The 14,254-nt window shown below is 35.3% G+C and overlaps 1 protein-coding gene across 3 annotated transcripts in view; it reads right to left on the bottom strand.

Annotated features, from left to right (window-relative positions):
• Positions 1-14,254, bottom strand: part of Micu3 (mitochondrial calcium uptake 3) — a 77,638-nt gene that overhangs the window by 18,634 nt on the left and 44,750 nt on the right. For 2 of the 3 annotated variants that reach the window (XM_034520552.2, XM_076914042.1), the window contains 4 exons: positions 13,014-13,061; positions 10,453-10,535; positions 8,019-8,090; positions 5,527-5,565 (listed from right to left, as the gene is read on the bottom strand). In XM_034520552.2, the coding sequence (XP_034376443.1) occupies positions 5,527-5,565; positions 8,019-8,090; positions 10,453-10,535; positions 13,014-13,061 (242 nt within the window). The remainder of the gene's footprint in view (positions 1-5,526; positions 5,566-8,018; positions 8,091-10,452; positions 10,536-13,013; positions 13,062-14,254) is intronic. The other variant, XM_034520553.2, reaches the window with a different exon arrangement.

The raw sequence follows: 14,254 nt of genomic DNA, 5'->3' as shown, positions 1-14,254 counted from the left end.
TCCCTGAGCAAACAGCCACTCCACTCCTAGCAACAACCAATCAGTTCCTAAGGGAAGTACCTAGTGTCTTAAAGTAGATTGATTAAGCTAGCAATCATTGTTCATACCAAGCTGAAATCATTTCTAGCCGACAATGTGCCAAGCAAATGTCAACCAATTATGTAACTGCCAAGTTGGAAAGTCCCTCACCCTGCTATAGCAACCATGATAAATAGGCAAAGCTTGTACTGGCTCAGCACCTTTCACTGTGCTGGAGAGGTTGGAGGGTTGGAGCTCAAGCTTGAATGAAGACTTTTGCTTTTGCATATGAGTTGGACTCCTGGTCGTCACTGGTGGTCTGTGGGGACCTCGCTATCTAGGTATAACAATACCCCATACAGACAGACATGCAGACAAAACACCAATGCACATAAAATAAATTATTTTAAAAATGACACTCTGCTATACTCATAGATCAGTGCCTTGCTCAGCCATCATGAGAAAAGCTTCCTCCTGCAGCACATGGGAACTAATACAAAGACCCACAGCCAGGCTTGCAATGAGTGAGTTACCTTGGAACACTGCTGAAAGGGGGATGTCTCTGACAAAAGTAACTATCTTTCCATTTGTTTGTCTTCTCCAACTCCAATGTGTTAGTTCTGTTATATGTTTTAGTATGCTTTTATTTTTTTTTAAAAAAAGATTTATTTATTTTATTTATGAGTACATTGTAGCTGTCTTCAGATACACCAGAAGAGGGCATCAGATCCTATTACAGATGGTTGTGAGCCACAATGTGGTTGCTGGGAATTGAACTCAGGACCTCTGGAAGAGCAGTCAGTGCTCTTAACCACTGAGTCATCTCTCCAGCTACCCCTGTATGCTCTCTAATGAGGGAGAGAAAGGCAGCTGATTTGAATGGGAGGTGATGTGGAGAGAAACTGGAATGAGTAGAGGAAGAAAAAACCACAATCAGGATATATCAAGTGAGGAAAAAAAATCTGTTTTCATTGGGGGAGGGAGGAACTGGGCTGGGAAGAGATCCTGATAACCTACAGAAGAAAGCTAATTACATTCAGAGCTGACACCTTAATTTCAATTACAGAAGCCCAAAAACAGTGTATAAATTTTATCTTCACTTGCCACTTGCTGAGAAGCATCTGTTAACTTATAATAAAGACATTTTCAGACAGATGTTTTTTTTGTTTGTTTTTTTTTTGTTTGTTTTAATGGGACTTGAAAGCTCAACAGTAATTCTACTGTGACCTCTACACTGCTAAACCATCATTTTCCAATCACCAAGGGACTCTATCTTGAGCATTTTATGAGTATTAGATCATAAGGTTTAGAAAGGGATGAGATTAAATTAATTATGAGCACTGGTAAATACATACAAATATACATGAGTGAATTGTATGCATTCATAGGCCAAAAGTCAACATTACTTATCTTCCTGTTTTGCTCTCCATCTTATTTTTGATGACAAGGAACTGTACTTGGAGTTCATCAATTCTGCTAGATTGGCTGGCCCATGAGCTCTAGGGAGCTATCTGCTCTTGTCTTACACTCCCAGTGCTGGGGTTACATACATGTCCCACCTACTTGGGCTTTATATGGACTCTAGGAATCAGAACTAGACCAGCAGGTACTTTATAAACTGAGCCATCTCCTTGGCTTCAAAACAGAAATTGAGTTAGGAATGGTAAATATACATGTGTGGTGGCTTGAGTATGCTTGGTCCAGGAAGTGGCACTGTTAGGAGGTGTGGCCTTGTCAGAGGAAGTGGGTCACTGTGAGCTTTGAGAGCTTCCTTCTAGCTGTGTGGGGATGAAAGTTTTCTCCTAGGAGCCTACAGATGAAGATGTAGAACTCTCAGCTCGTCCTGCACCATGAGTTACTGTATACTGCCATGTTCCCACCTTGATGATAATGGCCTGAACCTTGGAACCTGTAAGCCAGCCCCAATTAAATTTCATCCTTATAAGAGTTGCCTTGGTCATGGTGTCTGTTTACAGTGGGTAATTCTAAATAGACACTGATGGCAAGGAAGGGTGGCATAAACCTGGAATCCCAGCACTTGAGAGGCAGAGGCTGTAGACTCAAGAAGACAAAGCTCAAGCTACACAGTAAAATTACCATAAACAAGTATCAATGATATATATTTAGAATATCTAATTAGAGATATTAGAAAAAAGAATGATGCAGCCATTATAAAAGAATTCCAAGTATCTATGCTGAGAGAGACATCAAAGATAGTTATGCATCCTAAGCGGAAGAGCATAAAGATGTTCTTAGTTTAGGTATATTCATCAAAGACTCAGAAAATAAACATAGAAATATACTAAGTACGTTCTAAATTTAAAGAACAAATAAATTTCTATGGAAGGCAAGGTAAAGCAAGGAAGAAAAGAATGGTTTACAGAGAAAAACACGAAAAACACCTAAATTCTACATCACAAAGTAATCATACTAATGTAAATTACTGGAATTTTCTAATTAAGAGGCACAGATTATCAATCAGCCAGGAGAAAAGAGACCAGTACATTTCACAAAATATACCATCAAAATTTTCTCAGTCAATGAGAAAAGCAAAGCTGAAAAAGGCGCAGCAGGCTATGCTGCCGAGAGGCCAGGAACCAGCACTAGCTTGCTTGATGAGAATGAAATGGCCAGCCCAAACCTAAGACGTCTTGAAGACACTTTAAATGCTATTATTGCCTTTGGCTTTGCATTGCTACTTGTCCTGATAGTAAAAATGACTACAAGTCATTCCTGGTAACTTCACACAAATGAGACAGTGCCCTCATATGTGCCGAGATGCCCAGGTCTAGATTTTCAGCATCTTGAGTGGCAACAGGAAGCACTCAGGAAGAACTGCTGTCGCACACTCAGGAGCTGGAACTGCCCAGCAAGAGGACATCTGTGTGACAGCCCATGCTACATGCTGAAGAGCTACTTTCTTCACAAACAACCATTTTCACTTGTTTAAAGCAATACAGGAGCTCGGGCTGGTTCTGCCTACAAGAACGGACTCCGTGAGCAGAAGAACTAAAGCCAAGTTCTCAAAATGCACAGGCAGCAAAGCGAAGATCTACTATAAACCCCAGCTGCTGCAATCAGTTGGGAGAATGAGTTTTGGGAGAAGAATTATGCCTGGAGACAGTATAAAGGGGATTGTGGGAAATAGCACATTCTATTTCTTGAGCTATTTTACAAGTATTCATTTTATTTGCATTAACTTTCTGAGCTAAAGTACATTTTTAAAATCAGGAAAAGCTTCATATCTTTACAGGGAACAATAATAAAAAAGTAAAACATTAATTTAAAAGATAGTTTATACTGACAACTAAAGGTTTTATAAGGCAAAATATACCCAGAAATCTAGTACAATAGTTACCAGAAATTTGGCTAAAGCATAATTAATTTATATTCATACACATGTAATAATGTTTTAAAATAGATAACATAAAAATGAAGAACATTGTGAGTAAACAATAAATCCATACATTTAGTTTAATTTTAAAATACCAATTGACAATCAAGCAGACATTACTTGTCAGTAATGACAGACAAGACTGAAAACACACAATTAACATGCATGGTAATATATATGTGTAAATACATGTACAATATATATTACAGTTCTGCATCAAAAACTGGAGAACACATTTTTAAAAATAAAAATTATTTATGAATATCAAATTTATCCCCAAACCACATTTCAATATAAGATGAAATACCACTGAAGTGCTATTAAAAACTGACACATTTTCTGATAGTAATAGCATTAGGATAGTTAAAATTGATATCATAAAAATCATATAAGGGATGCTGAAGTCAAACACTCTTGACTTTGAGCTAGTTGAATTGCTTTTTTTTTTTTTTGAACTCTTTTTGTACTGTTTTCATCACTGTGGAACAATAATTTGAGACTTGACTACATGAGAAATATAAAAAGATCTGGGTTATCTGGAATGGAAAAGCTGCTGAGAGTAACTACTATATTCACAGGCACAAGATTAAGGCTGGTCAGTCTTAATCTTTCACTATAGCAGGAAGAATGAAAACAGGCAGAAGCAGCTGTAGCAGGCACTATCTTGGAACAGACAATTTGAGAACTCAGAGGGTCTGTCTTCATGTCCAGACCCCATCTTGTTTGCCAAAGGCACTTTAGGGAAGTCATTCCTCATAAGAATGTTTCTACTATAGAAACAAATCAAATTTTAAGAGTTAAATTATGTAATCTATTTGAGTGATGATTAAAAGAACATGAAGTTATAGCACATTAATGGTTGTTTTACATAAGGACAGAAGCTGTCCTCAGTAGATGAAATGAAATATTTGTGAACCAATAAAATAAAAATAGTATGTTTTACTCCTCAAGGATAATATGAATACAATGTACAGTTTAAATCTGGCTATTGAAAATACCTTACTGACTGCGACTGTAAAGTCTACGCAGCTTAAACTCTACGGTAACTCCTTAAAAATGGAAGGAAGGAAGGAAACGGCCGCAATTATAAAGTGGCTCCCACTGTGACAGTAAACATTATGCCATAACGTCATAAATACTATTAACTATGTTTACAAGTATGTCTGATATTCTAATGTGAGATTTTTTATATTCTAAGCTCTTACAAATACTTAAATGATTATTAGAAAAACACTTTTAAAAAATAACCTTATTGGGAAGTAGCAGTAGATTTTATAAAAAATGTTTCCAAATCTTAGACAAATTTAAAGTCTGTGCGGGCCCCATAGATGTGGCTTGCTCTCCAATTATACTGTGTCATTCCTTGTGAATAGGCAGGATACTCTGTGATATTTGATGTTGAAACCATCTCCAGGATGTGCTCAAATCTAAAATAGGTTCTATAGTTTATAGTAGCTAATTAAACACTGTCCTCCAGGTTATTCTGAGCAGGTTCTTATGTGCTGGGCTAACCAACAAGCTTGTTCTCAAGAGAATAGAAATGTCACAATTGGGAAGAGCATGTACAGAACTTTTCAAGACTAAAAAATGAAACTCATAGTCATGTCTATGTAGTATGTGACAAGTACAATCTTATATACAGTTTTTAATAGAGCAGAGAAAGTAGGCAGGCAACAGAGTTTCAGAAAAAAATGAAAACTGAAAATGAAAGTTTATTCATTATCATGATTTTATTGGCATTGACCAATGTCTAGAGTTAATTCTTAAAATACCTGTGTTCTTCAGGAAGAGAGCCTATCTGTTTTATTATTTTTGTATAATGCTTCATATATTGCTGAAAAATATAAAATTTCAATTACTCTACCGGAATGTCTGGTGGTGGTTGTTTAGTCACATTTATTTTAATTTACAAATATAAAACTAATAAAGATATACAATTGCTTTCTACATTTTGTTTCACTTAACTAAAGTTTTTGGCTTGATTATATCTTATTGTATTTAACAAACTCCAATACACTTTAAATAGTATATATAGCTTTATATAAAGAAATAATATTATCCAATATAACAGGTAAGGGATATATACATAAAAACATTTAAAGTATTGTACATACACTATTAGTAGGAGAATGGTATCCATAAAGTTGAAGACGCTGACATAGAGCACAAAGGGCCAAATGAAGTGTCACATTTCAGAATGAACCCAAGTATAGCAAAAGAAAAAAGAAAAAGACGACAAAATAATCAATTAGGAAGGGCAAATCATTATGCTACATTCTCTATAAAGCACACACACAAGTGAGATAAATGTTAAAGATGAGTAGCAAAGTTTCTAAATCACTATAAATAAACGTTAACTGAGGCCGGGTTCACTTCAGCCTTTTCCATTGTACATGAAAGGACTACTGCTGTGAGCAGACAGTTCCTCCTGGGCGGAGGTGGGGATGCTGGGCTCAGCAGCAGGATGGATGTGGACAATGGGATGAGGCCCTGCACTGGAACCCTATTGGCTATGGTCATAGATTCTGCTCACCTGTGGAACAGCAGTAACACTTACCTGCCAGGCCTGAGATGGGGATACAGAGAGTACCACTCATTATGGTCTTAGCACAGACCTTAAACACAGTGTTCATTTCAGAGTTTTAGTGACATGGATGTATTACAGAGTTTTGATTTGGATATGCTAATTTTCAGTTAAAGAAACCAGGAGGTTGTTATCAAGTCTATTAGCTAACATTTTTTGATGTTTATTATATTTTTATAATTATATATTATACTGGCTAAGTAGCATTTTAACTCATTTAATCTTCATAAAATTACAGGTGGTGACAACATTATTGTATTATTTTAATTGTACAAGTAAAAAGAGAGAGAGACAGAGAGATTAAGAATCTTACTGAAGATCACAGAGGTAATGCATCACAGAGGAAATAGTCACACCCTCTGGACTTGGCTCATGGACCTGCTTTACTTTCTTCTTAGGCTTCATCTCATTTTTTACTATGAGATAAATTTTAGTTGTTTCAAGTTCAACCTAGTGTTTAGAATATGTGTACATGTATTTCATTCAATCAACTTGCCAAAACCATTTGCATTTTACTTGATCCTCTCTAGATAGAATAGTCAAAAGTCAATTCAGATTTGTATTATTTAAAACATGACTAATACGCTGAAACTAAGGACTGCCCTATCAAATACGGTAATGGGGAATTGTAAAGTGCTGTGCTGTTGAATGTCAGGGAGAGGTCACTGACAGGAACACCTGATAACTACATTATGAAATGAGCTTTGAGCAGAGCTATTTAGATTCAGATCAACACCTCTGAGGACCTGTAAATCAATTACTGTAATGAGGTCATTTACATATATTAAGTTGCATACAATTTATGTTGTTTTCACTTGTTCTCTAAAACTAAGTTTCTTTCCCAATATATTTGCTAGGGAGTGCATCACTAACGTATGACTATAAGACATATCGCCCAGGATAAGGTGATATAATATAGATTTCATAATTTATCTAGACTTGCCTAATTAATCTAAGTTAATGTGAATTACATCACTATTATGAAATGCTTTCTTTCAATGTATTTTATATTTCGTTGTACATTGTGCTTTACAGTCTGCACATTTATTTGTACAATGTATCTTGTGATTCCTTTACCTTGGCTTTTGTGTTGATACTGTAATTTTCCCCACTATGTTATCTGATCTATGTATTTTAGTAAATGCTAATGACTAAAATTATACTTCTAATTAAGTATTTGTCACATGACAATAAAATATACCATACTTTTGGTATTTAAGTAGCAAATGAATAAATTTAAGATTTATTCATCTTAAGATAAAAGTAGAGAATTCAGAGCAGGCCACCAAAGGTTGAAACTGTGACTTTTAACAGGATTATAATTTTTCATAAGATATTTAAACCTTATAACGGTCAGTTTTCTTGTTTGACTGGGGACAACAGGAGGATTAGTGTATAGATTAAATGGCAAAATGAGTGAAAAGCACCTAGCCTTATGCCTGACAGTAAGAGCTTAGGACCAATCTGCTATTTTTTTAATGTGAACTAGGCTGTTGTCAAGACTAAAATATTTGGGACAAATAAAATGATGACTAAAAAGATGAAATACTGTTAATTTTAACTTCAGGATGAGGCACTAACATGTAACCCAGAAGAATCTATACTCCTTCTGTGAGATGTAGAAAGCCTACATTATTTCCTTATATTTACCATTCATTTTATTACACTATCATTAAATTCACTTACAGAATTAAATCTTTGCATATTCACCTTTAAATTTTTACATGCATAATGATCTTATTCATCTACTATATGATATATACCCTTCATAGCTCACAGATAACGACAGTATGGATGAAAATGATTTAATGAATATGACTGGTACAGGTATTTAATATCAATATTTAGCATAAATATTGATATTGATGCATAAGATACTTATATAATTTTTATACATTAAATCTTCAGAATGTTTTCAGTAAAGGAAACGATTCAAATTCTAAGTGTTACACTGTTTCAACAAGTACAAAATAATTCTCACCTGGAAAAACCCACCTGAAACCACTATAAAGTATTTCTTACCAGCATTGCACGTTTTTCTTCATCTCCTTTAGTTTCTCTCTTTTCATTTTTTTTCCTGAATATCTCCTGAAGCTATACAGAAATAAATCAGGAATCAAAATACCTACATATTACTCTCTACTAAGTATATCTTACACATAAACAAAGCAGTTTCAACAACATTTAAACTACTCTATATTTTATGATTGCACCATCCCCCCCCCCCCCAGGAAAAACTATATCCTTTGGTACTGGCAATTCACAATTATGTCAAAATGTATTTAACAATACAGTTTTACTTGATCTCTATAACACAAAGACATTGATCTGAGGCACATACAGAAAGAGAGGAAACCTGGTGGGGCTGTAAGGTGCACTGAAGCAGTCCTCACGGACTCTGGTTTGAGTCAGGCTTCTGTCTCAATGTTATTACAGTAGACTGGTCACTCTACCGGTTCTAATTCGTTTATGTATGAAAACGGACATGACCACCTGTGAAGTTCCTGTACTAACTACTAACTGTACATGGTAGAGACGAGACTGCTGGCATCATTTCTTAGATAAATTAACTGTCTACAGCTCATTTTTTGCATTTGGAAAATAAGAAAAGTACCTTACTGTATAGAGTGCTATATAAACTAAGTATCAAAACTAATTACCTAGAACTTTGCCTATTATATATCTAAATAGCTGTTAGCTAGTGCTATAAACAGTATCATTACTTTTTATAAATCTTCAAATTTCTGTGGTTTGAAATAGAAGCCTAATTCTGCTTCTTTTACTGTAGAGGACATGAGGTGCTTGTGATCACAGATAAGCACTAAGGAAATTAGCAATGTTAAACATCCAGTAATGTCTCTCTTCAAAGGCAGAAATGTATAAGCTGTTATAAGCCCAGAAAGCTGGGAATGGATGTGGTAAATAGCACAGTGACTTCTGTGTCATCTGTATGGCTAGGCCACACCTGGCTGCCCCAAACTCTTATAAACAGAAGCAAAGGTGTTTTATAGCCTCGTGACCTTTGTACTATCTGTATAACCAAGACCACAGCAGACCCTCTTCCAGAGCTGTAAGGTGTCATATGTAGTCAATTTAATTTAGCACCTGTCTTTATGGAAGAGGTCACATGTACTTTACAAGGAGCTTTGATGTAGCTATACCTTAAGCTTTATTGTACACACAGGATTGAGGTAATTATTACCAGTAGACTTTTTCCAAATTGTGTCGTGCTTTACTATCCCTAAACTAAACTGCCCAGAGTCAGACTCTAGGACTCAGGACCGGCTAGCCAGTCTGCAGACTCCTCTAACACACATGGATTTTGTCGGTTTTATGAATAGTTTGTTATTCTTGTTTATGGAATCTGGGTAACAATCTCAACTCTATCATTTTCCCCTTTTCCAGTTATTACTTTTACTTTAGTGTATTGAGTGTGTATATGTATGTACATGGACAGAGGGAAGCAGTCAACACTGGGTGTCTTCTTTAATCATTCCCGCAATTAATTTTTTAAGATAGGTTGTCTCACTAAACCTGGAGCTGACATATTAGCTAGACTACCTGGCAAACGAGCCCCAGGGATCCTCCCATCTCTGCCTCCTCAGCAGTGAGAGTATAGTGCAGGCTGGCTTTTTGTGTGGTGCTGGAGATCTGAACGCAGCCATGCTTGGGCAGCAAGCACTTGACTGATGAGGCCGCCTTCCTGGGCACCTCTATCTCACTGTATGCATTAGGATTGAGAGTCAGGTTACTCCTGCTTTCAGAAGTCTTTGAAACAGACAGGTAAACATCACAACTAAGGAAGCAGAACAGCAACAGGGCAGAGGAGAGTTCAGATTTAGAGCAACCGCAGCTCTTGCAGTGAGTATATGGAAACAAGTAGCAGGTGATGCAAGTGCCTCTGACTCTATCCAAGAAGCACACAACATCCCAAAAGACACGGGCACAAAGAGCTTTCAAGAAATGTGATCTCCAAAAGTCAGTGCTGATACAGAATGTTTATTCAAATTATTTAGGTAAACAGGTTCATTCTGAAATAAAATAGCTCTTTATGTCCACCTTTTCTCTTACCTTTAAACAGAAGATATGAAAAATTAAGAATAGAACATTGATATTATTCACAGGTTTCACTACTCTAAGAAATAAATTAATATTATTTTATATTTCAGAAGAAAAAGAAAGTATTTTGCCACAGAAACAGATGTAGGATGCACAAGTGAAAAACAGTTTGGACTGTTCCAACAGTCCTATGGCAAAGAGCTGTGACAAAAACTGAGAATTAGCTGGAAAGACATAATCTCAGACTCCCTTTTTTTCATCAAGTAGATGGAAAAATCTGATAAATTCCAAACATGACTATAGTCATCTTTAAACACTCAATATAACTTTTATTTCCATAACACTGTAAGTGAGCAATACTTAGTTTTTAGAAAAATGCAGCATATAATATACATACCACCAAAAATTCTTTTTTATCCACCATCTCATTTCCATCAGTGTCAAACATGTTGAAAGCTATTCTAAAACCTGCATGGGGCTCTGCCAGAAACAAACAAACAAACAAACAAACAAACAAAATTCAGAACAAGTTTTCATAAGATTGAAAAAAAAAGACTTAAAAGTACAAAATCCATGCATTCGACAGTTAGGCACATACACTGCACAAAATGCAAAGTAATATGTTAGTACAGGTTATATACAGTGAGAGCTATTTTGAAGAATACATATTTCTGCTTTATGAACTGCAGACTCAATAACAGAACTGACAATAAGCTTTCTAAGTATTTATAACTCCCTGTATTATATTAAAGGAATATCTGACAACAGTCCCCCTAAAAATAAATATCCAAATTCTGCTTATTTGTTAATAAGACATCATGAGGTCACTGCATTTGATTTTTTTCTTTTTAAAAATGAACTATGTTCAACTACTTGATATAGCAAAAAAAGAAAAAAAAGTAAAAATATAACACAATGTACCAGTTCCAATTCTTCAGAAAAATTTAACTGAAATCACCAGTGAATAAATGTGCTCATGAGAGGGTACAGATTTGGGGTTAACTTCTAGAAGCTTGAAAAGCCAGAATCTTTTTTTGTAAATTGGGTATTATATTTACATTTCAGATTTTATCCCCTTACACCACTTCCCTCCACCACCCAGAAACCTCCTATCCTATCCCCCCTCCTCATGCTTCTATGAGGCTGTGCCCCCCCACCCTCACTCCCCTCTCCCCACCCTTACATTCCCACCCCCCGCCAGAATCTTTTTTAAAATGTGTGAATGTGTAGTTCCAATATCCAAGAACCAATTATCTTTTTGAGAAAGACTGCCATGCTTATGAATTGACTTAATTTTATGATCTTTTCTGGAGCCCCATACTTTGCTTTGTTTTTTGTTTGTTTGTTTGTTTGTTTGTTTTTTAATATCTAGAATAACAAGAAAACCTGGAGAGAAGAAAAGCATCCTTCAGGGAGGTGGTCAATGCATGCTTATTTAAGAAAAGACTTGACCTTTGTCCTCTGAAATGGCTAGCAAAAATCTGAATGTTCCATCTCCAAGTAAACTTATCAGTCTGAATTTTGCGAAGAAGCAGATAGCCCTACTTTCTTAACCCATCAGAACTGTCTCTGGAAATAATCAACGGAAGCCACTGCTTCATGAACCTTATTTTTTATAAGTATTGTAGGAATCTGCATTTATTGTTATTATCTTTCACAACTACTGACACCACAAGCGAAAAGCAAGTTCTACATTTTAAAAGATTTTGAAAAAGTATATGAATATATGCAAAATAAGTCTCATCACAGACTTAGATTGGAGTCATCAAATACTTTTCAAGCTAGATAAATCTCAGGTGGCCCTACTATGAGTAGCAGAATGCTTGTTTTCCAACACTAAACTTTTTTCTCATTATGAGAGAATAAACAATATAAGAAAAAAAATATATATGTCATGCTCACAGCCCTTTCTGCTGCTATACCATTCATAGCTAGCACAGTAGTGTAAACTTTCTAAGCATAGAAACAGAATTTTAAAGTGAGTTTTACTAGAGCTCGTTTGTACACATCTCCAGATTTCATCATTTGAAATTCCCTAAAGAAAATTCTTCCTTGTTTTTTTTTTCCATTTACCAATTATTTTCTGAAGGGACACTGTGAATAAGATACTGTTTTTGATACAGATGGCACAAAAGAGGGTAACATTTTGACACTGCAGACCTTTCACAGCAGTGTGGAAAGACTGACCTTGTAAAACATAATTTCAAATAATCTGAATTCTATGAAGAAAATAAAACATGACAGAGAGATTAAAAGAGAAGGCAAGAGAGCTTCTGAAGAGTGGATCCACATGAGGACTGCATTTTGAAAGGAAGCCTGAGAGATACAATCCCAGGAAGCTCTAGAGAGAAGCGCTGACAGCTCAAGGGCAGACAATGCTGCATTCAAAGAGCAGATGTCCTCCACGTCCTCCACGTCCTCCACAGGAAGGGAAGGGGTCCAGAAATGTAAGGCCTGGAGGCCGAAGCACAGCGAGCACAGCATACAATTTCATCTACTGGATGATGAGAACTGAACCCAGGCTTTAGGAAACCTTCTATGTATTTCATAAATACTGTTGCATGTGCCAGGGAGAGCAAACCACTGCATGGACAGATGATAGGAGGTTAAGAGACTCAAAACCTACTATATTTTCACATTAGACTTGCAGAAAACCTGGCTTAAATGTATATAATACAAACTTGATAAGTTAGTATAAATTCTGACCTTTAGGGTCTCATGTAGCTGAAAAACCAACGAGTTATATATTTATAATTTATGAATATTTTGTTATTGTCAGAAGCCAAGTATATGACCATTACAGTGTTATCATTAACATTTTCTTGTGATATTTAGTCATGAATTTGTAAAACAGCCAATATACACATAAGGTAACTTAAAATAGTATGCTAAGAAAGATTCATTTTTAGGATCATAAGGAAAAATACATATAGAAATAAATTTAATGAGTATACTTACTTGTTAAAATACATAAAAGAAAAAGATATTCTGTGTAAGAAATCACACCTAGAAGAAAACAGTATCAATTATGATTTAAAAATATTAACTTATCTTTGACATACAACAAAGTAAAATACTGTATACAATAAAACTATGACTAATTTAGTTTTAAGGCATATGCTAAATAATGTTTTAAATGAGACTACTATATTACAAAATCATTACAAAAGTAGCAAAATTCATTTTACTTAAATTGTTACATATGCCTCTTTAAAAATTCCAAAAAGTTTCCACTTATGGTAGATATATTGGCAAAAAAGGTAAAATGTTAATGTTTATTTACAGCTCAACTTTTAAACTTGTTACCGGTTACTATATGAAACATAAGGAGGTCAGAAATGCAATGAAGAACTTAGTCACTATTTAGTGACACTGGAATAAAAATTTATACTTGTTTAGAAATTTGATGTGTAACATTTAAAACTAAAACCTTACACTTGCCTTTTTTTTTCTGTCAAATGATCATTTGCTAATTTTATAACAGCTTTTATCTTTAATTGACTCTAAGTTTTTTCCCAATTGCCCTCACTTTCTGTTTTCTGCATCGTGAATTCTCTGTACCCTATAATTTCAAGTGTCACCAAGAATTTGTATGAAGTAAATAAATACACTGTTACTGGACTCTTCACTACTCTTTTTGCTTAACTGACCAAGAAAGACCAAAAGAATTATGTACAGGAATAAGTCTACAGTATTTCCCTAGACTGTAGTCATTCTTCATGTTTGGTAAAAGGTATGGGAAAAACAAAACCTTAAATATACATTGTGCTCTTCAGATCTCCACTTACCTGATGTTCTTCAAGGCTCCACTAACTCTTTGTTATAGAACAAAGAGACAAGGAGTCACTGACAGGTAGTCTGTCACAGACATCAGGGGAACTACCAGGAGGCTCTGAAAGCATTCTGTCTTGTTTATACTAGAATATTGTTACCTATACACAGATAGTTCTGTATGACTGCCATGAATGTTATAGGAGAAAGATTCTGAAATGGTCAATGGCTTTAAAGATACAATTATTTAAGAGTTCTCTTACCACTCTGATTCATTTAGAGGATGACAAAGAATTATAGTTAACTTTTATAATGCCATATAATTGATAATTAGTTCAAGGTTCCTGTCATTTAGGATTACTTAACAGGAGGAATCCTTGCATGCAGAGAGTCATGGCCAGCGCTTGTCTGTAGGGCTATCTGACTAC

The sequence above is a fragment of the Arvicanthis niloticus genome, chromosome 16 (genome assembly GCF_011762505.2).
Source record: "Arvicanthis niloticus isolate mArvNil1 chromosome 16, mArvNil1.pat.X, whole genome shotgun sequence".
Lineage (NCBI taxonomy): Eukaryota > Metazoa > Chordata > Mammalia > Rodentia > Muridae > Arvicanthis > Arvicanthis niloticus.
The sequence above is the reverse complement of the archived record's forward strand: the minus strand, read 5'-3'. Positions and strand labels throughout refer to the sequence as shown.